Here is a 25,919-nt window from a genome sequence, read left to right on the forward strand (position 1 = left end):
ACATGGATCATGCTTCTTTCCTGCTCGGTGCTTACTGGCATTACAGTGTGAGAAGCTCAACTATCTCAACTGTCAACACTTCTTCTGTCCTGAGTGCACTGTACATATAATTATGACACAGAATCCAAAGACTTGCAAGCACTAGCATGATTAAGACATGTCCACAAGCTGAAATACAGGCATTTTTATGTCAACATATGTTGTGATTGATATTTCAAAGTTATCTGAAGTCAAAGTAACTGTTCACTACCCAAAGTTATACAGTTTTCTACTTGTAACCATCATACCTTGACGGTATTTGACAAGAGCTGTCATTTCCCAGGCAACAATTACAACTGTTTGCTCAAGGTTTTCAAGCTTTTAGGCAAATCTTCATTTTCAAGCATTCAAATAATCAACCAGCAGCATTAGTGAAGAAATTTATACTGCAGTAACACAAAATTAACACTCCACCAGAATAATCATCTAGTGCAGCTGTCCCCAATCCCCGGGCCACAGACTGGTACCTGTCCGTGAGTCATTTAGTACCGTTGAGGCTTGGGTATGAAATTTATGGTTTTCAGAGTTTTTATCGGTTTTAGCGGTTTGTTTTTTTAAATTATTTTTTTTATCGTTTTTATCGTTGACTCTGTTTCCTGGGTCTGTTCCCTTGTGTTATGAATGAATCGTCTTTTTTTGGTATCGGTTTTATTTTGTTGTATTTGTTCACAACACCTTAAAGGCCGGTCCTTGAAAATATTGTCAGACAAAAACCAGTCTGTGGCGCAAAAAAGGTTGGGGACCACTGATCTAGTGCCAATACTGGATTTGTAAAAAAACCAAAACCAAAACAAATAAAAAGTACATGAATATATCACAAATTCTTAGTTTCACCTTACATTTTAGAAAGTATCACTTCAACATCAAGAAAGAGGTTTCTGGGTACTATTTGCTCAGTTTACTGATCAATTTACTGATGATATCAAAGGTCTGGGGCTTTGCCAACAACTGTTAGTATAATCAATTCATTACAGCCCTACATAACAACAAATATAGCTGTGATTAACTAAATATAATATAAATATATGTTTAATGCATGACTTCCGTAGGTTAAAAAAAAATAATAATAATAAAGAAGTAATAAAAAGTATACTGCTTCCCCAAAATGGAGGAGATGAGAAATTAAAACTGTTATGATAAACAGATAGGGAGTTACGTTTAAGTTATGAATCTCTGCCTTCAACTCTTCTGAGAGTTCTTAGCATAAAACTAAATGAAAGAGTGACACACAGTGGAAATGCTTTGTGTCTGCACCGCAGGAGCAGATTTAATAACAGTGTAGTAACAGCTTACTGAAGCAGCGCAGTCTCAGTTTTGCATATGAGCTTCCTGTTTAGACTCGCAAAAACTATTAAACTGAATAACGTGATTTACTAAGGTATGCAGTAAGCAAGGTACTTCAATTGAGTCAGGTTTAATAGGAAACAATTTATCTACAAATGTTCATGTTCCTGTGACAGTTTCTCCTATGAATGTTTGTGTATCTGAAATGGCAGGTGGAGAGGTTAAGAATGCGAGTGCAAACTGGGAACAGAGAATGTTAAGCCTAAGCTTTGACCCTGTTTTTTTTTGTCATATGTTTTGTCATTTCTACACACAACTTTGTCCTTTATCTTTACTCAGCAGTGTGCACACACACAAGGTTTGACTTTTAGTGTGCTAAAAGTCTTGCTCTAGTAACACACACTTGTACCCCTCTCCAGCAATTTCATTTACAGCAGGAAAAAAAAGTACTTTTTGTAAAGACATTACTCACTCCCTCATCAGTTCTGCTCATTTTCAGCCTGGTAATTTGCAATTGCTAGAATGCATTGGTCATTACATGAAGTGGCTGTGTCATGTTTATATAAATCAGCATACTGTTAGTTGATCACCCACATAATTTTCTACTCCATCAGCGCATTTGTTAGCCTCATGCTAATTTGTCATGCTTAAGAAACCTGGGCTTTAGCAAAGAAAAGCATGTACACACACTCTTTATGGAGTGTGTTTTCACTTTCAGCTTTGCAAGCCGCTGTCAGCTTTTCTGTTCTCAGCTTAGAAGTGGATCCAAAGTTAAAATTTACATTAGCCATTAGACAGACTAATATACCAAAGATAAACAGGAATACAACTAATTTCACACAAGAATTGCTTTTTAGAGCATGATGACAACACAGCATGTTGGGGTTATCTACAGTCTCAAGAACAATGAGGGGTCCAGCATGAAGTGAATTATGTCTTTAACCATGATTTCAAAAGTTTTAAGTGTGTGTGGGTGTCCCTTACCGATGGAGTCTGTGCCTTTCTGAGGAGTAGCGACCCGCAAGAAGATCTGCTGCCTCCACGAGTGGCGGCGGCTGCGCTGAGGGCTTTCCCCGACCCCACCAGCTGCACTTGGTGTGGAAAGCGCCACTACATCACTGACAGCACAAACACCCAAATACAGAGATGTAGTTACAGATGTGCCCTGATAAACAGTCAATAGATAGATAGAACTTACTTTTTACACATACATGTATGCATGCATGTGCATGTACACATATCAAAACCACTTCAAAGACTGTATGAAACCAGAAGCGGATGCAGCCTGTGACTCTCTCCACTCTGTGGTCAGCAGACTGCAAACACAATCACCGAGAGCCCTTCTCATAATATCAGGGGACTTCAATCATGCCTCACTGGACTCCACACTGCCCACCTTCACCCAGTATGTGACCTGCCCAACCAGAGTCAATAAAACACTGGACTTACTGTATGCCAATGCAGATGAGGCATACAGTTCATCACCTCTCCCTCCTCTGGGCAGATCTGATCACAACCTGGTGCACCTTGTCCCTGTGTATGAGCCCTTAGTGCGCAGGGAGCCACCAGCCACCCGCACAGTACAGAGATGGTCAGAGGAGAGCGAGGAGGCTCTTAAGGATTGTTTTGAGTCGACTGTGTGGGAGGTGATTTGTGATGACCACGGTGAGGACATCGACAGCCTTACTACATGCATTACTGACTATATAAACTTCTGTGTGGATAACACTGTACCTACCAGGACTGTACGGTGTTTCTCCAACAACAAACCTTGGATTACCCCAGAAATTAAAACCGTCCTCAAGCAGAAGAGGAGGGCCTTCAAATCCAGAGACAAAGAGGAGTTGAAAAGGGTGCAGAGAGAGCTGAGGGGACTGATAAGGAATGGGAAGGAGAGCTACAGGCAGAAGATGGAGAACCAGCTTCAACAAAACAACGTTGGTGAAGTCTGGAGAGGCCTCAGAACCATCTCGGGCCACAAACAGCAGAACTCTCTGCCTGGGAGGGATGTGAGATGGGCAAATGAACTGAATCATTTCTTCAACAGATTTGACTCAGCCATGAGGCAGTCTGCAACATCGGCTGCAGACTCACCCACCCCCACTGCTGCTGTTCCACCTCAGACACTTCACACCTCCTCTATTCACCCTGCTCACTCCCCCCCACCCCCAACAACAGCATCCAATACACACTCAACACAAGGCTCCAGCCTGTCTCTCTCAACCACCCAGGTTAGGAGGGAACTGAGGAGGATTAATGGCAAGAAGGCAGCGGGTCCAGATGGCATCAGCTCGAGGGTCGTCAGGTCCTGCGCGGACCAACTGTGTGGGGTGATGGAGCACCTCTTCAACCTGAGCCTGAGGTTGGGAAGAGTCCCACAGCTCTGGAAAACCTCCTGTGTTGTACCAGTGCCAAAGACTTCACGCCCCAAGGACCTCAACAGCTACAGGCCGGTGGCTCTGACATCCCACCTGATGAAGACCCTGGAGCGGTTGGTCCTGGCTCAGCTTCGGCGCCTAATAAGCTCATCACTGGACCCACTTCAGTTTGCCTACCAGCCTGGCATTGGAGCGGATGATGCCGTCATTCACCTCCTACATCGTTCCCTCGCTCACCTGGAGACCGCTGGAAGCACTGTGAGAATCATGTTCTTTGATTTCTCCAGTGCCTTCAACACCATTCTTCCCTCGGTTCTAAAGGACAAGCTGGTGAACTCTGGAGTGGACCATCACCTCACTACCTGGATCCTGGACTACCTCACCAACCGACCACAGTATGTGAGGACTCAGGGCTGTGTGTCAGACAGGGTCGTCTGCAGTACGGGGGCCCCACAGGGAACGGTTCTGGCTCCGTTCCTCTTCACCATCTACACTGCAGACTTCTCCCACAATTCCACCCAGTGCTTCCTGCAGAAGTTCTCTGATGACTCTGCAATAGTCGGCCTCATCACTGATGGGGACGACAAGGAGTACAGAGGTCTGACCCAAGACTTTGTGGACTGGTGCCAGCTGAACTACCTCCAGATCAACGCCAGTAAAACCAAGGAACTGGTGGTAGACTTCCGCAGGCACAAGCATTCTCCACTGCAACCACTGAACATCCAAGGTATGGACATTGAGGCTGTAGACAGCTACAGGTACCTTGGTGTTCATCTGAACAATAGACTGGACTGGACTCATAACTCAGACGCCCTCTACAGGAAAGGGCAGAGCAGGCTGTACCTGCTGCGGAGACTCAGGTCGTTTGGGGTGGAGGGCCCACTCCTGAAGAAATTCTATGACTCTGTTGTGGCTTCTGCTATCTTTTATGGCGTGGTCTGCTGGGGCGGCAGCATCTCTGCTGGGGACAGGAAGAGACTGAACAGGGTGATCCGAAGGGCCAGCTCTGTTCTAGGATGCCCTCTGGACCCAGTGGAGGTGGTGAGTGACAGGAGAACGGCGGCTAAGCTGTCATCCCTGATGGACAACATCTCCCACCCCATGCAGCAGACTGTGACAGCACTGAGCAGCTCCTTCAGTGGGAGACTGCGGCACCCACGGTGTGGGACGGAGAGATTTCGCAGGTCTTTCCTCCCCACTGCTGTCAGACTCCATAATAAAGACTTTAACTGATCAAGCACACACATCCATACATATGCAATAATACTAAGTGCAATAATCCTTTCTGTCATCGTTGTATTTTTACTCAGTTGTATATAGTATTTGTATTCTATTTTTATCTTATTGTATATTTATTTTATTTTATTCTACTGTATATAGTATTTTATTTTATTCTATTCTGTACAGTTGTGTACTGTATTTATTCTTATTGTATTCTAATTTTTGCCTCATAACTTTTGCACTGTCCACTTCCTGCTGTGACAAAACAAATTTCCCACGTGTGGGACTAATAAAGGTTATCTTATCTTATCTTAAGTACAGATTATGACTTTGCTATTACTAACAGACATTTACACTGACTTTTGGTACGAGTGTGTGTGTACCTGTTCTTTGGGTCAGGGCAATCATTCTCTCGGACAGTGGCCAGAAATGGAAATTTCAGAAAATTAGGGACAGATGAGGAGGAGTGGAGACGAACACGGAGACCACCCAGAGGACTGAGATGCAGGTGGCGATAAACAGAAGGCAAAAACAAATGAAAGAACAATCGTGGAATCGCATCCTAACAGAGACATGCAGACGTAATTCCATCGATATCACCAAAAGCATGATGACATTTTCTGCTGAGGTGGAAAAAGCTGAACACAGCCCAGCGATTATAAATGAGGGATGGATTTAGCATGTCTCTGTCTGAATGGCGAACTACAGAAAAATACAGAACACAAGACTACAGGAAGGTATGAAAAGTTAGTACGAGAGCATTTAAAAACACAAAGAAAAACATTAGTTAAACTAAAAAACAGATTCTCACCTTCTTTTACTGAGCCGGGCTCCAGAAGAAGGTGAGGAAGGAGGATGAAGGAGGAGAGAAGAGTGGGACGAAGGACAAGGAAGGGCAGGAGGAAGAGCAGAGTTGCATGGGACGTGTCTGAGAGTCAGTGCGAGTGCAGAGAGAATGAGAGGAAGTAAAGAATATAATGGGCAATGACAAATGTATTTAAACAGAAGGAGAGTTTCAGAGTAACCGGTATAGAGTTAGGAGAAAAACATGTGACTATAAGTGCATATGCATCATATAAACAAGATTTTTGTCAAGCATGAAACTACAGAATATTGTGTTTTTATCTCTATATGGTCTATATGAGTAAAATCATTTGCATTTGATATCAATCACTTAGAACATGTTTTTACCAAACTCTGAAAAATGTTAGAAACATGTAGATTTAAAAAAAACAAACAAACAAACAAACAAACAAACTGAGAAAAAGGTTTGCAGAAGGCTGAGATAGAGCGCAAGTAAAGCCAACATCCAGGGAGAGGAATGATGCAGTAATCCACGTACAAGTTTCACTTTCTTTTGACACAAATATGCTGGTGTCACTGAAAACTCAAACATGACAAAAATCCTCTTAACACGTTTGGGAAAAGATGATACTGCTTGCTCATCATTGTCATAGACTTGATGAACCACAGTATTAAACGACAACACACACACACACACAGCTTCATTACTACTTGCAAATACCATAGTTTCATTATCTTTTTCTCAAAGTGACAAAGCGATGCGTACTCTCCAAACTGGCTTTGCAACCCTTATTCTGGGAACTGAGGTAAACCGATACAGGGTGTTAGACCACAAGGTAAAAATACCATCACTATAACCATCAACTTTTTAAGCTATAAAAAATATCTAAATTAAATAAAATACTAAAACCAATCCTTTTCTAAATTTCTCATAGCAGCGAGTTCCTTTACACACATGACATTGTACGCATCTTGAAGACACAAATAATCATACTGTATTTGTCTGTTATTAATAAGTGGCACTATTTCTCTTTTATATGTTCATTACGTTTTGATATCTTATAATATTCATTAAGTTGCCTTATTATTACAGTCAACTGTATGAAAGCACAAAGTAAAATTTAACAAATACTATCCAAATAAAATTTCTACTAGTCTATCTGTAAACACACACACAGAAACACTCACATGCTCTACTCACTTGCTCTGGTGGGGAGTGTCCGTGCTGACGGAGTAGTGTCGCACAAGCTTGTGCTTGGTAGCTGCAGTGTGGTCCTGTGGTGGGTGAATTAGTATGTGCTCCGGTGAGTATTCGGCTGAGGAGGGGGTGGCAGGGTGGCTGAAAGTGCTGGCCCGGCGGCGGAAGCCCTGTGGCTGAGCATCCCCGGATAAAGAGGAGGAAGAGTGTGACAGCGGCAGAGAAGTGTCAATGTGCTTCAGGTCTCCTGTTGAGTTGTGACACCTGAAGATAATAAAAAGGAAAGGAATAAAAATTCATGAATGCAACAATTTCTACACAAGTCTAAGTTTATGATATGCACCACATAGTGAGAGAAAGCTTAATGTGATTTTAAACTTAATCCAATGTACCGCTGAGCAGAGAGTATACAGTGGGTACAGAAAGTATTCAGACCGCCTTACATTTTACACTCTTTGTTTTATTGCAGCCTTTTGCTAAAATCATTTAAGTTCATTTTTTCCTCATTAATGTACACACAGCACCCCATATTGACTTGAACAAGTTCTCACCTTTAAAGCACTGAGTAACCCGAGATATGAGGTAGCCTTTGCATATAGGAGCGTTTACCTGAGAGGGCTGGTTGATCGCTGATGAGCAGGCAAAGGATCATCTAAACAGGGCTGATCCTGGCTGCTGTTGACAGTACAAATAGATGAGCTGCTCTCACTTCCCTCGCTGTTCTCCCTTTGAGCTCTGGCCTTGCTGCTTCCCTGCCATTAACAAACACACGTGTGTTAAACACATGGTTTTTACCTGTGAGCAAAGATCACAAACCAAGACACACAACCTTCCCAACCAATTTCTCAGTGCTTTACTCTATATGTAAAGACCAAAAACTGCTAAAAATAAATATTATAAATATGAACTCTCTCATCCTAACGGGCTGCTTTTTTTCCTGTTACACTGCAAAAACAATGAATAAAATAATGAAAATATATTAATACAGGTTTGCATAATCTATACTTTCAGCTTTATTTCAGCCCCGAACTGTTCACTACACTTTATGTGTAAACTGAGCCACTCTGTCAGTAGATATTTGCTGTGCTTGTTTTCACTCCAAGTCCTAAGCTTTTTTTATCTTATCTTCATGTGTTCTATTGAGCTTTTTATCTAAGTGAGAGGGATGGCAAGCAATTAGTCTGATAGTTTATAGGTCCTCATTTAATTTAAAAAAATATCCAAAGCCTGAAACTGAAAATCAAACACCTACCTATGAATTAATATCAATGTACAGCCACGATTTATTTCAATTTATATAAAATAACAGCACTTCTTGCATGTGGAAAAGCTAAACTAAATGACTACAACGGTGTAGCACTCTTTGGGAGTGTGGGAGTGGGAATTGTTAGGTACCCACTGTTTTGCACTTTTTAAACACCTACATATTAACATGGGAAGCACACACATGGAGAAAGACATTTATTATAACAACTGTATTTGCTTCTTACCAAACCAAAAGGTCAGGTATGTAATTTGCATATAGTCACATACCAGAACATACTTCTGCACACAAACCAAAACAGAAACAGCACTGTTACCTTCCAGATCCCCTCCAGGGACTCAGTGAGAGAGCGCTTGGCTCGGCTCTTGAACTCCTCGAGTCGCTGCCGGCTGCTACTCTGCTGCTGTGCCTCCACAGCTGGAGCGACATCCTCACACATCTACATACACATAGAGACAGGAAAAGACACAGAAAGCAACAGTGAGCGAGAGGAAGGGAGGTCCTCAGAGGCATGCAATGACGGCAATTTGTGTGTGTCAGAAAAAGGGAATTTTGTCTTTCCTTAGAGGACCAGTCTTTCATAGCAATAATGACAATAGAGAGGAAATGTAGGACTTAAGAGTGTGTTCTGCTACAGAAGTGCATATGTATTTCATAGGGGTGTCCAGTAGGTACCTGTTTGCTCTCCTTCTGCACTGTGTGCTGATGGGTCTTCTGTCTCGCTTCATACAGATTTCTCAAAGAAGCCATTATCAACTCATTCTCTTCCTGATCACTCTTAGGACGAGCCCTCTGGACAAACAGACAGATTAATCAATATATTTGATGAGTTTTTGTATATATTATATATACTTATTATATATAAATGATGGAAATATGTAAAAATTATGTTTTTTGTTTTCTGTTCTGTGTCCTGTTCTTTTTGTATATGTGTGTTTTTTTGCTGCTGATACAACCACATTTCCCCTTGTGGGACAATTAAAGGATTATTCTATTCTATTCTACTTATATATATATATAATTATTATGAGAAATGGAAAGTTTCAACTGGAAAAAAAGAAAAATCTAAAATTGATCACAAGTCTGTTTAAGCTGGTAAGTTTCAGAGAACTCATCTGCAGAAGTTTACATTTGGAAAATAATTTTTACACCTGGTTCCCAAAAAATGGTGAAATCGAGGTACATTAACACCTACAGCACAGTGAGCTAATAAAGACATGCTTAGCTCTGTTGGGTTGCAGTTTTACTACACCACCAGCAGATGTTAGCTAAGTCACACAGCACAATGTATCTGCATTATTACTCTGGCAGTTTCCTTTTAACGTGCCTGCCCTTCCAATAAATACCATCAGCAGACCCCATTAAAAGTACTCAAGCCCATTACTGAAAACAAAGCAAAAAGCTAAGCAAGGTGAAGAGAGAAAAAAACATTGTAAAGGCAAAACTGAGAAATGAGGTGGCAGAAAAATTTAAATTATCTGTGAAGAAAGAAAAATGTATCTCTGTGAATCCACATTCATTTATCCACGATAAACTTCGATGACCTTGCTTACTAGGAAGTTTTCATGTTACAACCACCTGAAGGGAAATTTAAAAATTTACACCGCGCCCTTCAGGTCAACAGGCACAACAGGCTCATTACCATAGTGTTTTCAAAGACTGAAGCTTGATCATCATTGTCCAAAGTGGCCAAATGTTTTTGAAGCTCCAGTTTAGTTTTAGATGGGTGTAGACCTGAAAATAAAGAAAATACAGAATATAAACACACTACAAGCAAGCCTAGTCTCACTAGAGATTTGTTATACAGCAGCTTAGACAGTCCTAAAAGCCTAAATGTAAAGAGTTGTACACATCTACAACATAGAGACACCACTTATAGCTTTAAGGACACCTTCTTACCTTCTATGCTCTCACAAAGCCTGTGGAGCTGCTGCATCGGGCAGCTGTCACACTGCTGGCTCTGAGTCTTTGCATTTTGCTGCAGGGCGGCCACAGAGAACGCTTGCTTCAAAGTCAGCATGATCTCGTCCACCTTAGAAGAGTGAAATAAAATTATTTATTGCCCTCTACAAGCTTCAGTGTTTTTAGGCAAATATCAAATAAATATTAGGATGTATGTCTTTTCCCCAACACTGTTATTGTCAGAGCAATAAATGCTTCATAATAAGTGTTAACTCCTAAATTCTTGGTTTGTGAAACCAGTTTTGTTCAGTTTGTTTAATTTTAATAGCCAAATCCCCGGAGAGCATCTGATTTGCTCCTTTTCTATCCCCAACACTAGAACATCTCACTTTGAGTGTACAAGGTCTTTAACAACACTAAAGGGAAATCTAGCTCTGCAAACAGGAAAGCAGAGCCACTGCACATCTGGAATCAAAACTCCAGCTCCATATGGGAACAGACATTATGTAATGTTCATTTTACAACCTGTTAAAATGAACTCTGGCAGCTGATGTTTAACAGAACAAGTGTCTGATTCTTTCAAGAAATACAGTATACTCACAGCGCAGAGCTAGCTATCATACAGTAGCTTTTTTTTTCCAAACCAAAATTGAGTACTTGGCACACTATGAGTCAGTGGAGCCCAGATGCACTGAGTCATAGGTCCTATGATTTACAGATATATTTAATCTGAAGTGACAGAAAAAAAGAAAACACTTGTGAGAAATTTCACCCTCCTGCCTTCTGGCATTTCATTTTAAATCCAAAGCAAACTTATTGACTCTTAAATGAAGTAGGCTGATCAAATCCAAACACTGAGTGGGAGGGACTGATATTAAAAAAAATCAATGGGTAAAATTCTCCTTTTCAGCACACATTCAAAATTGAAAAAAAAATGTAGCTGCACCACTTCTGTTGTAAAAACTCAACAGCTGGCGATAATAACACAAAATGACACTGCGCTAGTGTCCAAAATCTTAACTGTGACTCAGTTATTTGGAGTCTGTTACATGGGAATATTGAATGAACTGTGTCTGGACACAAGCAAGAATCCTTATCAACTTCATGTCTCACCAGTGATTCATCTGTACACTGGAAGACATAACACACGAAGTGGCAGTTTCCCCCTTCCACGGTCTCCCTGCAAATGAAGCCGAAGTGATCCACATGACGAATACCCTGGAAACAGACAGACAGTGGGTTTAAAAAAAAAAAAAATCATAATCATAGTCACGCTTGAATAGTAGTAGGACTGTAGCGATCATACCTGTGAGCAGAAAGAAATTTCTTTGAAGCTCTTCTCTATTGCAACTTTCTTAGTGTCTGGACTAACCAAGAAGATCTGAGACCTGCCCACCTAAAACACAAAGAAACACAAAGAAAATACAGTTAATGCATGTGTGTTTATGACCTTACTAGCTTTCTTTCTGTAGTGTGTGACAACTGTGGTGTGGCAGTGACTACAGTTATAAATCTTACTGACAGAACTACTTAACAGAAGTTATATACAGTGTTTCCTTAAATAGTGTCCAGGGCCAACATTTAGTTAAATGCAGAAGGAAACAGAATGCCTGTGTTTTCACAGGCTTTTATTAGAGGTCGCAAATCACTCTGCTTACTGGATTAAATACTACACAACATTTTTTGTCTGTTGCAAATTATTTAAAAGGGGTAGTGAATAATTATGAACATATCAATAGAAATGTCAGACTTAGCCAAAAGCCTACTATTCATCTGTAGTCCGTGGTAGGTCAGACAAAAACAAAAAATAAGAAAAATAACACACCATCATACTATACAACAATACAGCCCTGACAATAAATATATATAAACTTACAACATGAAGTACAATAAGATAACACAGAAAAAGAAATAAATATGAATGCATATAGAATTAAATATAACACATATGTTAATATGTGTTATATTTAATTCTATATCTGATTAGTGAGTTACAGAATTATGTCTCTTTTTGTGAATAAGAGCGACACAGCAAACTACACAATACAAATTATGACTGCCATCCTTTGCAGTGTATGTGACTTCATTAGGAAGGAGTAAGAAAATGAATGAAAAGGAAACCAAAGTCGTTTTTTCTTCTTCTTTTCATCCAGTATGACACAAAGATGAGATAAAACGAATGACTGCCGTTCACAAAGACCTTTTTCATTCCCAAACTGTCATCCAAATCAGGCCATAATTAGGCTTATACCATGTAGACTGAACCCGCCATCGGACAGCGTTGCTAATCATGCACGAAGTTTGATAAAACAACACAGAAACAGCCATAAAGTGTGAAAGCGGACATTTCATTTAATTTTTTAAAAAGGTTTTTATTGGGAAACTTCAGTCTGCCTATGTAACAGTCCTTTTCTTATTTTTTCCCGAGCCTACAGGGAGTGCAGAATTATTAGGCAAGTTGTATTTTTGAGGAATAATTTTATTATTGAACAACAACCATGTTCTCAATGAACCCAAAAAACTCATTAATATCAAAGCTGAATGTTTTTGGAAGTAGTTTTTAGTTTTAGCTATTTTAGGGGGATATCTGTGTGTGCAGGTGACTATTACTGTGCATAATTATTAGGCAACTTAACAAAAAACAAATATATATACCCATTTCAATTATTTATTTTTACCAGTGACACCAATATAACATCTCCACATTCACAAATATACATTTCTGACATTCAAAAACAAAACAAAAACAAATCAGCGACCAATATAGCCACCTTTCTTTGCAAGGACACTCAAAAGCCTGCCATCCATGGATTCTGTCAGTGTTTTGATCTGTTCACCATCAACATTGCGTGCAGCAGCAACCACAGCCTCCCAGACACTGTTCAGAGAGGTGTACTGTTTTCCCTCCTTGTAAATCTCTCATTTGATGATGGACCACAGGTTCTCAATGGGGTTCAGATCAGGTGAACAAGGAGGCCATGTCATTAGTTTTTCTTCTTTTATACCCTTTCTTGCCAGCCACGCTGTGGAGTACTTGGACGCGTGTGATGGAGCATTGTCCTGCATGAAAATCATGTTTTTCTTGAAGGATGCAGACTTCTTCCTGTACCACTGCTTGAAGAAGGTGTCTTCCAGAAACTGGCAGTAGGACTGGGAGTTGAGCTTGACTCCATCCTCAACCCGAAAAGGCCCACAAGCTCATCTTTGATGATACCAGCCCAAACCAGTACTCCACCTCCACCTTGCTGGCGTCTGAGTCGGACTGGAGCTCTCTGCCCATTACCAATCCAGCCACGGGCCCATCCATCTGGCCCATCAAGACTCACTCTCATTTCATCAGTCCATAAAACCTTAGAAAAACCAGTCTTGAGATATTTCTTGGCTCAGTCTTGACGTTTCAGCTTGTGTGTCTTGTTCAGTGGTGGTCGTCTTTCAGCCTTTCTTACCTTGGCCATGTCTCTGAGTATTGCACACCTTGTGCTTTTGGGCACTCCAGTGATGTTGCAGCTCTGAAATATGGCCAAACTGGTGGCAAGTGGCATCTTGGCAGCTGCACGCTTGACTTTTCTCAGTTCATGGGCAGTTATTTTGCGCCTTGGTTTTTCCACACGCTTCTTGCGACCCTGTTGACTATTTTGAATGAAACGCTTGATTGTTTGATGATCACGCTTCAGAAGCTTTGCAATTTTGAGACTGCTGCATCCCTCTGCAAGATATCTCACTATTTTTTACTTTTCTGAGCCTGTCAAGTCCTTCTTTTGACCCATTTTGCCAAAGGAAAGGACGTTGCCTAATAATTATGCACACCTGATATAGGGTGTTGATATCATTAGACCACACCCCTTCTCATTACACAGATGCACATCACCTAATATGCTTAATTGGTAGTAGGCTTTCGAGCCTATACAGCTTGGAGTAAGACAACATGCATGAAGAGGATGATGTGGACAAAATACTCATTTGCCTAATAATTCTGCACTCCCTGTATATGTAGACAACGGCCTTTATTTACATCTACCACGACCCCGACCATTATCAGTTTTGAAATTCTCTGAACACAGCTATTCCCCTCCCTGCAGCGTCTCTTTCAATATGCCTTTCTGTATCAAATATTAATAACATAATTAGAGCCTTTTGAGAGGAATGAAGATATTTGATCTGTGTCTCTATAACTGAAGCAAAAGAGAGGCGATGATCGCACTGGGATGAGGCTACTCTGGCAGTAACAGGATGTATAGTTAGTGTTAATAATGTGTCTGTATCTGCTGAGCAGAGCAGGACACTGACCTGTGACTATTTCCTGTCTGTAAAACAAACAGGGAAATTCCTGTTGGCAAGAGACCACTGAGGTCATGAAAATGTCAATTAGGGAGACTCATTTTGAGCAGCAGTCAGCATTTGTTATTGCGGAGTCATTATATTTTTGTCTTTATATTTGTTTTCTTCTCTGCCTTTTTGGCCTTGAGCAACTGGATAAGGGGCTTTATTTTTTAATCTTGAACAGCAATTTATTGCACTACTAACATACTTTGTATTCTTATGAGTATGAATGTTCTTTGGAAAATTTTTTACAATCAAACTTCCTGTGGATTCAATAAATTTTGGTACATTAATTTAAAATGGTATGCATTATGGGTGATAAATTCAACAAAGATAATGGGACCATGTTTTTTTTTTTTTTTTTTAACTCAACGTTGAATCTGTAGTCTGGTATTTAAATCTGTTCAGAAAGCCAGAAATGTCTTAATTGTTCTCACAATCAACACTATGCATCTGGAGACCATTTCAGTCAGCATACAGTGATAAGAGGGTAGCGCCCAGAATATGTCGCCAGTCTATCAAAGCTCCGACACAGAGGGACAGACAACCATTCATGCTCACATTCAGACCTACAGTGAATTGAGAATCACTAGTTAACCCAACAAGCATGCATTCGAACTGTGGAAGGAAGGCAAAAAGCACCCAAGCAAGCCCCATCAAGCACATGGAAAACATGCCAACTATTAGGACTGTGCCATATCATTCATGGTAATACCGTTATAAATTTTTACTTGACATAAAAGTGTCATATAATGGTTTGTGTGCAAGCCTTCAATGGCAGTTTAGCACCTAACAAGGGGAACTTCTTCAACAATCTTGAACAAAGAGCAATACTTTGCAAAATATGCAAGAAATCTGTTCCTGCTACAGGTGGAAACAAACTTGTTCCACCACTTGAAGCAAAAAGCACACGATCAAGTATAACCAGGCTGAAGGGGAGATACTAGCAGCTGGCGATGTGTGACCCAAATTCAACAAAATGAGTCAAGCATGTATTGCTAGATACACTCGCTAGTTACAGGAACAAATACTGGAAATTACTGATGTGGTCACATGGTGGCACCTTGTTTGAGTGTGTCATCAACAACGGCATCTCAGTGGAAAAGAAGGATGGACAATGCCCTTCATTTACTTACAACCACTACGCCACCGTGTTGACCTCTAATTACACTGTCATGCAATATTTAAATAAGTAACATTATAATAATAAAAATTATGCTTACAAGTCCTTAATAGAAAACAAATACAGATGTTTGGAGCATCCCAAAGAGAACTCAGAACACGCCTTCAATTGTGTGTGTGTGTGTGCACGTGTGTGCACGCACGCCTTTTCACCCACCATAAACAACATGGTCCTATTCTCCTTCAGGCTGGTGGGCTGCACATCAGCGGACCGCGTCTGAGGATCGGTAGTGTTGCTGTTAGAAATCTCTGGTGAGAGACCATTCTCATCCAGGGCCTGTAGGCAGGGAAAGCTGGGGTCTCGCTTGAACAGAATTGGGCGTTTCCCAGTGGTTGGGCTCTCTGCTGCACCGTTACTAACAGCGCCACTCCCCAGTCCATGGGATTGGAAGGTTAATGCCCTCTTCAGCCCACCCACCAATCCCCCATCATTTGCCCCTTTATCAGCTGTCCCTGAGCCACGCAGCTGGCTGAACTTCTCGATGCACTCGTCAATCAGGGCAGGAGGGGCTTTCTTGTGAGCAACACTAACGCGGCCGCAGTATAATACCTCAAACTTTTTGGCAAACGCTGTCGGAGACACAGCAGCGGCGGGTGCCATGGAGGTGGTTGTAGTAGCAGAGAGAGCGTAAATCCATGTTTCAGACGAATCGCTGCCTCCAGAACCCGTGGAAGCCTTGTTGGAAACGGTGGTGATGTCATTGTTGCGTGCCGAGCTTTTGCCAGCCTGCCTCAATGTACTGATGATCTCAGGAACCTGGAAAGATAACGAGAACATCATTAGAAGTACTGTAAGGACTCATTATGTAATTGTAAGGCATTTAGCTAGAAAACCTATTTTTAGACTAATTGCATAAACAGAGACTGCGGAAGAAAACCGAGCTCTTAGTGTCACATTACATCCATTTGAGCCTAAGCAAAGACAAACAACTTTGAAAAAAAGCTTAACTCAAAATGCACAAAATGCTCAAAAACATTTAATCATGCATTTAATCTCTCTTCAATCCCAACCAGCCAAGTGGGGAATTTATTTAAAATCATCAACATTGCCAGCTATACTGTATATGTTCACAGCAACACGAATGATTGACATTCAAACAGAAGTATTTCCAAAACAACATTACAAATTTGAACCTGTACACTGTAAAAATACTTTTACTTTTTTTAATGTATCCATAAAAGTGCAGTACAATAACCTACACATTTCATCTAACAACAAAACTGTCTTTAGGAAATTATAGCCTGTTGACTATGTGCAAACAATGCAATTCAGCACTATGTTTAAGTTTCAGATCTTCAAAGTTAATGTTTAGTAATGCTTTTTTTTGGGGGGGGGGGGGGGGGGATGCTACTTGTGTAAAATAAATTTCATTTGTTCACATGCTTTGACCTGGTGTGGTCCTTTGTTTGTGGACTCCAAAGTCATCACATACATGTTTGAACGTTTGAGTAAAATGTATTTTACACCGATCTTACACTGATACGAATCCTGCTGGGCTCAGACATTTGATATTGCTACTACTATTCGACGGCAATGCTTGCTGACATACTTACTTGTCTTTTTCTTTTGAAAGAATATTTATAACACTACTAATAAAACCCCATGAGGTGCAAAAGTAAACATTTCACAGGGAATAACTCATTACTGAGACCTTTACTCTTGCGTGAGTTCAAGCACTACCATCAAATTTCGTCTTCTAATAATATTTTTTGAATCCTTCATCCATATAAATTCATTCAGGGTCACAGAGTGACTGGATTCTACCTCAGCTGTATATAGCTGAAGCCTGCCTACGAGACAACAGGTGGGATACAATGTGGACAGATTACCAGGGGTGACCTATCGCAGGGCTAACACAGAGAGATAGAAAATCATCCATATTTATGGCCAATTTAGAATAACCAATTTACTGAACATTCATGTCTTTTGAGTGTAGAAGGCAGCCAAAGTAGGCCAGCCAGCCAGTCTATTAGCTGACAGTGCCAACCACTGCATCGACGTGACACTTAATGTTTTAGTTTAAACTTCCCTTATTATTTCTAAAGTGGTGATTTCACTGAGTCGTCACACTGTTCATGCATTCAGGTTGCATGTCCACAAACAGGTGGCTGCCTACAGTAGCAACAGCAGATAAACTAAAACAAACACAAAAGGCGTACGTCAAAGAACAACTTTTCCATCCATCGATGTAGATGCCACACCTCACTATGAGCTAACCTGCCAAATGGTGTGAAGAGTATTTTGAGACCCCTGAATAAAGCAGCCCTTGTGTTGTCTTCTGGTGGTGAAAAAAAATGCCAAATTGGGACCTCAAAGCAGGCTCTGTACTCCTGTCCCCTTTAGATGCACCTATTTCTTTTCTTTCTGAATCTTCTCGAGTTTCCTCTCTTGCCCTATAAACTGTACCACTGCATTGAGATCTTATGGTAGGTACAATTTCAATCCAAATTTTTACTGGAAAAAGTCTTTTCCTATTCCTCCATATAACTAAACAGGATAACAGAGACAGAAAAGGTGGAAAAGAAAAAAAAAGGAGAAAAAACTGCAATGCTACAAAACATATTATACACTCACAAGCTCACACAACAGAGCAATGAAGAGCACTCCTAGGTAACTTAGACATTATGTTTCAATTTAAGGCAAAATGTTTTAGGTTATCTGTTGTTTGGCCTTGTTGTGCTGAACATTTCAGAAAAAAGTTGCATATTTAAATAAGTATCAAGAATAAAGAGCTCAGAAGTGTCCATCTAAGACATATTTCTGGCAACCTCGCAATTGCAGTTTAATACTCACTCTTTCCCTGGCTCCTCTTAGCTGTGTTGGACTTGGATTACCTCTTAAGGGAAATATCTGTCTCTCAAGTTCAGTTAAGCTCACTAGCTGTGTCCGTTTGGACCGGTTAGAGCTCTGAGGGTTGAGAGGGGACAGTTGAGAACAAATGAACTGTAACTGGGTTCTTTCCCCACACAAAAGCCCTTTTCTGTAGCTACACTCTCCACATTAACACAAGGTCCATTACCATTAGAAGAGTCTGACATGTTGCGTGTGCCAATTATAAAGATGGAAAAGTGACACAGAGAGAAATATAAGAAAGCCTAACAAAGCTGGGATGCTGTGTGATCTAGTCGCACAATCGGTGTATCCTCAATACTGGCTTTGTTACATAAAGCTCACTCTTTGACCATTTTCCTATACAGGGACACTCTGTGCTGTTAATTTAAAGCCTTTTCCTGATTACTCACACATCGAGAACGTTCTGTTATCCAGGCAAAACAACTCATTAAGCCACTCAGGTAGCTTAATGTATTTTGTGATTCTTGCAAGGCTTATTTTATTTTCTTGCACACACTTTGATTAATGTCTTACTTTATTGCTTGGCTCTAGTTATAAAAGCTATGCATGACCAGAGAGATCAATTCAAACAGCCTGAGGCTTTTCTCTGGATAATTGGTCCCACTTCCTTGTTTTAATCTATTTACAAACAAGCACTGGACAGAAGATAACGCCATACAAATCAGAAAACAACCTTTTGCTGTCTACAGTATATGTCCTTCTCCTATTGTGGACCACACTATCATTGTACCACACCAAGGAACAAAAAGGAGGAAGCAGATGAGCTAAGCAGAAGCAGCGGTTGAGCCACATTGGTGATGTCATTAATGACAGATGCCTGAGCAGCTACAGTCTGACAGACAAACTTCCAGCAAGGTCTTGCCGTGTCTTGCCTCAGCATGAGGTGCGCGCTTTTAGCAAAACAAACACATAACTCTCTGTCCTCACCTGGAAGCTGCTCTGGATAGGTGTGTCAGCCAAATGTGTAATAAGTATTCTGACTTGTTGCCTTTTCCTTTTTCTTTTTTTCAAGGATATAAAAACATTATGAAGGGTTCGAACATAACCATGTATGTTCATAAGTACTGTTCAGTTTTGGGACTTCACTTTTAAAGGTTGTGCACAACACTGCAGCGCTTACAGGATTACCAAATACATTCCTGGGTGACACACCAACAGTTTAAGCTTTCGGATTTGTGTCTGCAGCACACAAGTACACAAAACATTTTGGTCTTAGTGGTGAGAGTTTAAATTAAAAAGACAAGTGCACAACAACTTTTTTGTAGGGAATGATTATGAAATGTAATTACTGACGAGATCCAAAACTATCTCAGTACCCACCCCAACCTGCCACCAAACACAAGCAAAGGTAGGAATTCAGACTAGGGCTGCCACAAACGATTATTTTGATAGTAGACTAGTCAGCAGCGAGGCTGAAGCAGTCGCTGCTGACCGACATCGATGGAGATCACTAGCTGCCCGATGCGCCGCCCGGCGTAGGAGGAACTAAGTGCTAAGTAAGTAAGACTAGTCACCGATTAATTTTGCGATTAGTCGACTAATCAGATCGTGCATCCATTGGACATAAAATGTACAGCTTATTGCACCAGCATCCATCTGCTCTTATATAACTATCATTAGCTTACAGCTTTAAGTGTTTAAGGTCTGTGCTAACTAAAAATAAGGACAAGATGCTAGTTTATTAAATTTTAATGAAATTTGCAGATTGTTTCGGTGAAGTTTAATAAACTCCTTGCTATCTAAAATATAACGGGACACCGGAGTATATTCTCAAGCATCTCACACTTCTGATAATCAGTTGTCTGCTTGACGTTTATTCAGCTGTGTAAAAACTATAACTTTAATCTCAGCCAAACCGATTTACTCAGGAACAAATAAAATACTGAAAAAAACCAAACAATAACATTTTTAAGTTATCTAAGTGACTTATATATGTTTAACCTGAGTAGCGAAAGATGGTGGTGGGTTTGAAAACGATTTGCCGGGAGTCCGGTGTTCTCACGGGCTCTAGTGAGCCTTGCCCCCGGCTAGCTATCGACCTGGTGGGTAACAGACGTCTCCGAAAACGTCGGAGCACTTTTAAAAATATGTGGTATCTTGATGAACTGAGCAAATATTTGAGGTTTACACAGTTACATTCTTGCCTGAAATATGTTAAACGTTTATTTTGTGACCCAGAAAGAATAATAAGAGTAATATTAAAACTAACTAGCTGCCGCCATTGTTGGAAACTGAGCTGGGCTGCGCTATGAATTCTGGGACAGAGCTACTTCTTCTTCGGGGTTTAACACCGGCTGGCATCCTTGTACATGCAGTGCTGCCATCTTCTGTTTCAGTCCATTATTACACTCATAAATCCTACTACTTATTCCTGCGTCTTTTGTGATCTTACAAAACTTCAAACGACGCGTCGAGTATTAAATCAGTTGTCGACGATTTTGATAGTCGACTAATCGTGGCAGCCCTAGTTCAGACTTGCAATCCTTGGCTACTTCTTACTCCCAGGTTTCCAGCTTTTTTTTTGCTCTCAGTTGCATCTAAATGCAGCTAAATACCATCAACTACATTTCTTCTTCTTGAATATATGGCATACAGATACAAGTTAAGTACTGGGTCCAGTTGAATCCCCGCTAAAAAAAAAAAAAAAGCACACGAGCAACAAATTTATCCTATAACTAATTTCAAGATTAATTTTTAAAAGATTCTCAATACTGCTGGCTGAAATGCAACCCCAAACCATTACAGAGCCTACATGGTGTTTTACAGATAGCAACAGATACTCACTGTTGTAAATCTCTTCTGACCACCTCAGTACACACTGGCAACAATTCAAACCAAATGTTCAAATTTATATTCATAACGCCAGAAAAGTTGTTCCCACTGATTTTCAGTCCAGCTTTTGAGTCATCTGGCATACCTCAGGCTTTTCTCCCTGTGCCTCTTCCTTAAGGATGCCTTCTTGACAGCCTCCATTCCTCTGAGACCATTTCTGATGAGACTGATGCATCTCTCAGGTCCTGTGCCAGGTTTCTGCTGCTCTCCTATATCTCAATGACATGACTTTCAGATACTCTTCATGTGCTGTATATAGTTTTGTAAGCGTTGCCACTTCTTCTTTTGTCCTGCCCTTATCCATTTTCCTCAATTTTTTTAAAGAGAGACTGTACACCACGCTGAGATCAGCACATAATTCGGACTGAAAATGAGTGAAAAAGCAGCCAATGTCCAAATAAAAACTGACATACCTTCATAAAGTCTGGAGAGCTACTTGTCAAGGCCACTATAAAAACTGCAATAAAGTCTGAATCTTTGGAAGTAAAATATAGAGATGAGAGCCAAATCAAGACCTACGCACAGTACTATATTTCTTTCAACTACATTTTTGCTTGAATCACTCAAATAAATAACTTAATCAGCAGGGGAAATGAAAAAAATACCCCAAAATGACACTACGACCAACTGCAAACCTAGTTACTGCAGCAGCAATCCATCACAATTAATAAATGCTTTCTTTTAAAAATGTATTTGTCCCTTTACTTATTCAGACTCAAAGATACTTGTTATATATCATTTTGAGTATCTTGTGGTCCTCTCTCTTGAAACAACGCTTCCTTTCCTCCTTTGACTGTCACTCACTCACACAGGAATCTAGACACCATGTTTCTCACTCTCTGCTTTCTACTGCCTACTTGCTTTTAATCATTCTGTGAAGAGTGAAGTCTGCTATCTGTCCACTAACAACAGACTCTTTGCTTTGCACCCCACCCCCCTTCCTCTTCCTCCTGCTTTCACTGCTCGACTCTGAAACACTTCAACCAACAGATACATTTAGTCCTTGCCAATGGCTCTCCTCCTCCGACTTCTTTTGTGTCTCTCTGTGACAAAAGATACTGAATAGCCACTTCTTTACTGTCCTTGTTAAGACTTTATCTTACTGTATTTCTACACACAACTTGAGTTTCATTTTTTCTGCACTTGGTAATTGATAACCTGTTTAACTGCACGGCATGGCGATGTTATCGCCCTCTTCTACATCAGGTAGTCACTGCCTTGTAAAATGCACTTCACATAACTAGGAGGCAGAGATTCTTGCGTAATTTGGCGAATGACAAACAGCTAAAGCTATATTTATAGTTTTTAGAAGTTTAATGCAGAAATCCAGTAAACAGCTTTCTAGAAATATAGCTCAATTTAAATTTGGTGAATGAAAAGTCAAATTCATTTGTATGTCATCATGCTTTTTAATCTATTCTCATATAACCTTTTGGTGACTACTCCTCTACTGCTTCCTTCCTCTTCCATACTTCTCGTAGCATGCTAACACATCTGTTTTGGAGGTTTGAAGCAAAGCTGACAGAAGTTTTGCTTGTGAGGGTGCAGCCCTTGCTAAAGGCACACAGCACACATTATCTCTCACAGTGGAACGTTTACATGAAGCCGATCTCAGACAGGAAGGCAGTTGGACGGCCTCAGGCGGTGACCCACAGACTCGGCCTCTCACAGAGGAACAAAACTGAAAAAGTTTGATGTCCCACACCATACCACAATTAAAAAGAAGTACTGTAGTAATGGCCTCAAAAAAGGAGGAAGTTACACAAGAAAGACAGCAAAAGAGAAGCTGCAGGTCGGCACAGTAAACAAAACAAACCTGTTGGTGTTTTTCAGAAAGAGAAAATAAACCTCAAACATCAGAATATAACATGAACCAGGACAAAATTGTAGGTAAGCGCCTGAGGAATATTGTAAAAATGTATTTTTTTTTCCACAAAGAGGCCCCTATAAGAAACTCTTAAAACAATAATCTCATTGACAATCTTTTTAAAAAGAATCTATAAATATGGAAATATTTTTCAGTTAAAAGTTCTTTTTTAAATATTTTTTATAGCTAGACTTTCAGAACTATCTGACCCCAGGGCTATTTATAACTTTGAGGAACTCCAGTGCAGTGAGACTCACATCATTGGTTTACCACCAAAATCCAATAACTAAAACACAGCAGTGCAATTTAAAACCATGATGAATGTATATAACTAAATTAATTAATTATACTCCAAAGGAAAGTATCTATTTTAACCCAACAATATGTATTCTAAAACAAAAATAATTTCAATTTGATTTCAATTCAGGTTTATTTATATAGCACCAAATTGCAACAACAGTTGCCTGGAGACTCTTTATACTGTATGGTAAAGATTAGAGCTGGGCGATATATCGAGTTTTTAAAACATATCGATATATTTTTATACGAGATATAAGATGTGACAATATCCTTTATATTGATATAGTCTATGTTACGTTATAATTATAGTTGTGGAGCCGCAAGTTTGCCTCTCTTTCGTCCACTTTTGTCTCTACGCAACGTTACTCCGCCTCGCCTTCACTGAAGACAACTCCCCCTTCTCCCCCATCGCTTCACGTGCAGGCAGCGACAAGATGGACACGGCAAATCTCCGTTAACGAGTTACTGTGCATCGCCCCATGCGTGGGGCTGGACAGCGTCAACGTGTTAACGAGCTAACCGCGCTAACGAGCTAACCGCGCTAACCCTAAAATCCTTTCATTCTCTCAAAAGTTGACAGTGCGCCTTATGTATGAATTCTGGTTGTGCTTGATGGCCGCGAACCGATTTTATGTGGTACACGGCGCTCAGCAATCTGTCAAAAATGTTTGAGTACGACTTTGGTAAGCTACGGAGCTGCACCGCTTGATAGATTGTCGGTGCATTACGGCTACCGAGGAGCTTCGCGGAGTGATACGTACTGTGCTTCAACGTAATATTACCGTATTGTGTGTGTGTATAAGGACCATAAATAGCACCTGTAAGAGACGTACGTGGTTATGAAGTGGATTTCAAACTCCAGGCTGTCAGTCACGCAGTAAAACTTGGGAACCGAGCAGCTGTGAAATCTGTCTGTCTTTGTTATTACGCTCAGCGTCTTTTAGTTTACATTTTGACCGCACAATTGTGAGCTCTTTGTTTAGCACAAAAACAACCTTGTTTTCTTTTATTTATGGAGCATTATTATTTAATGAATGCTCATAATTTAATTTTGAGTAATTTTTCATGTACATCTGTGCTGTATGTTAATAAAAGTGCCTGTGTGACATCTGGGACACAGCTTTGACTAAGAACTCTCTTTTTGTTCTTACTTTATGGCTTAAAAAAAATATCGAGATATATATCTTATATCGCCATCCAGCTAAAAAATATCGAGATATGAATTTTGGGTCATATCGCCCAGCCCTAGTAAAGATCCTACAATAAAACAGCAAAAACCAAGGAAACCCACAAAATCAGATGACCTCCTTTGGCAACAGTGGAAAGAAAAAAACTCCCATTTAACAGGAAGAAACCTCCAGCAGAATCAGACTCAGGAAGGGGCAGCCATCTGCCATAACTGGGGGTGAGAGGAGGGGGGGGGGAAAAAAACCCAACCAAAAAACATTTTGTTGATAATTTCACTTTAAACACAGACTGAGCCTAAACAGACGTTTAACTTGAATGATTAAAACTAGAAATGCTGGGAAAAAACATTACAATTTAAGGAGAAATGCCCCTTAAAACCCACTAATGCACCAGCAAGACACATGAAAATGAACAACAAAGATGACGAGGCAGCTGAAAGTCCCACTTCTCTGCTTCCCATGATCATGTGCTTGAGTCTTGTGCCTCGTGGAGCTCTGCCAAGTTCAAAGTTCAATGTATAACCAAGAAACGAGAAGCATTGCTGACGGAAAGCGAAGCGCAATGAGGAGAAAGAGGGCAATTTTATATGGTTGAAAATGGTTAACCACAAGCTTCCAACATATTGACATCACTTCAACAGACTGAAAAACTACTTCAGCACAAAAGACAACCCCTGACAATGAGCTCATTCAATAGTAACAACAAGCCCACAATGTAAGGACTTGTTTAAACGCAGTGCAGAGTGAACTCTTGACTGAGAATAAATTAAGTCAGTAAAGATCCCCGACACCTTCAATGTTTTCATCTTAGAAGACTGAATGTCTGTACCGTGGAAATGGTAGAGCTGACAGAGTGACTGAAGAGGCAAACAGCCACTGAATGGACATGGTTAGATACAGACTCCCAGACAAACAGGCAAAAAGCAGTCTGACAGTTCACAAGGACATGTTATTTATATAACGACTCGAAGGTGCCTCCAGTTTACTAGCTTGTTTTTGCTACAGAGCATGGAGTGTGTCACATGAAAAGAGCAGCCAAGTCGCATAAAATGAGGGAGGAAAAGGCAGGTGGCCAAAAAGGAAAAGGGGACTCTAAAGGCTCTCTTGGACAGTTTAGATAATCATTAACTTCAATCACTTCTGGGGTTGGTTTTTTTTGGGTTTTTTTATTTGGTCAAAAAATAAAAGGCTGCGTGCGGTACTTTCCAAGCTGAGTCAGAAATCAGCTGTTTTACCAGAGAAGGTTAAATTTAAGCTCTGTAAAGAATTGGGTTCAAAGTAACCTGA

General features: G+C 40.4%; 1 protein-coding gene across 1 annotated transcript in view; it reads right to left on the reverse strand.

Annotated features, from left to right (window-relative positions):
- The window catches only part of tbc1d1 (TBC1 (tre-2/USP6, BUB2, cdc16) domain family, member 1), a 54,054-nt gene that overhangs the window by 19,697 nt on the left and 8,438 nt on the right, over positions 1-25,919 (reverse strand). The window contains exons 3-14 of the mRNA XM_085409952.1: positions 15,750-16,349; positions 11,397-11,486; positions 11,204-11,308; positions 10,088-10,220; positions 9,831-9,922; positions 8,864-8,980; positions 8,505-8,627; positions 7,534-7,676; positions 6,928-7,188; positions 5,734-5,850; positions 5,306-5,419; positions 2,308-2,441 (exon numbers count right to left, since the gene is read on the reverse strand). Of these exons, the coding sequence (XP_085266078.1) occupies positions 2,308-2,441; positions 5,306-5,419; positions 5,734-5,850; positions 6,928-7,188; positions 7,534-7,676; positions 8,505-8,627; positions 8,864-8,980; positions 9,831-9,922; positions 10,088-10,220; positions 11,204-11,308; positions 11,397-11,486; positions 15,750-16,349 (2,029 nt within the window). The remainder of the gene's footprint in view (positions 1-2,307; positions 2,442-5,305; positions 5,420-5,733; positions 5,851-6,927; positions 7,189-7,533; positions 7,677-8,504; positions 8,628-8,863; positions 8,981-9,830; positions 9,923-10,087; positions 10,221-11,203; positions 11,309-11,396; positions 11,487-15,749; positions 16,350-25,919) is intronic.

Source organism: Rhamphochromis longiceps, linkage group LG6 (assembly GCF_057381845.1).
Source record: "Rhamphochromis longiceps isolate RC_006_pf linkage group LG6, R_longiceps_female_GT1.1, whole genome shotgun sequence".
In the NCBI taxonomy this organism is placed as follows: domain Eukaryota; kingdom Metazoa; phylum Chordata; class Actinopteri; order Cichliformes; family Cichlidae; genus Rhamphochromis; species Rhamphochromis longiceps.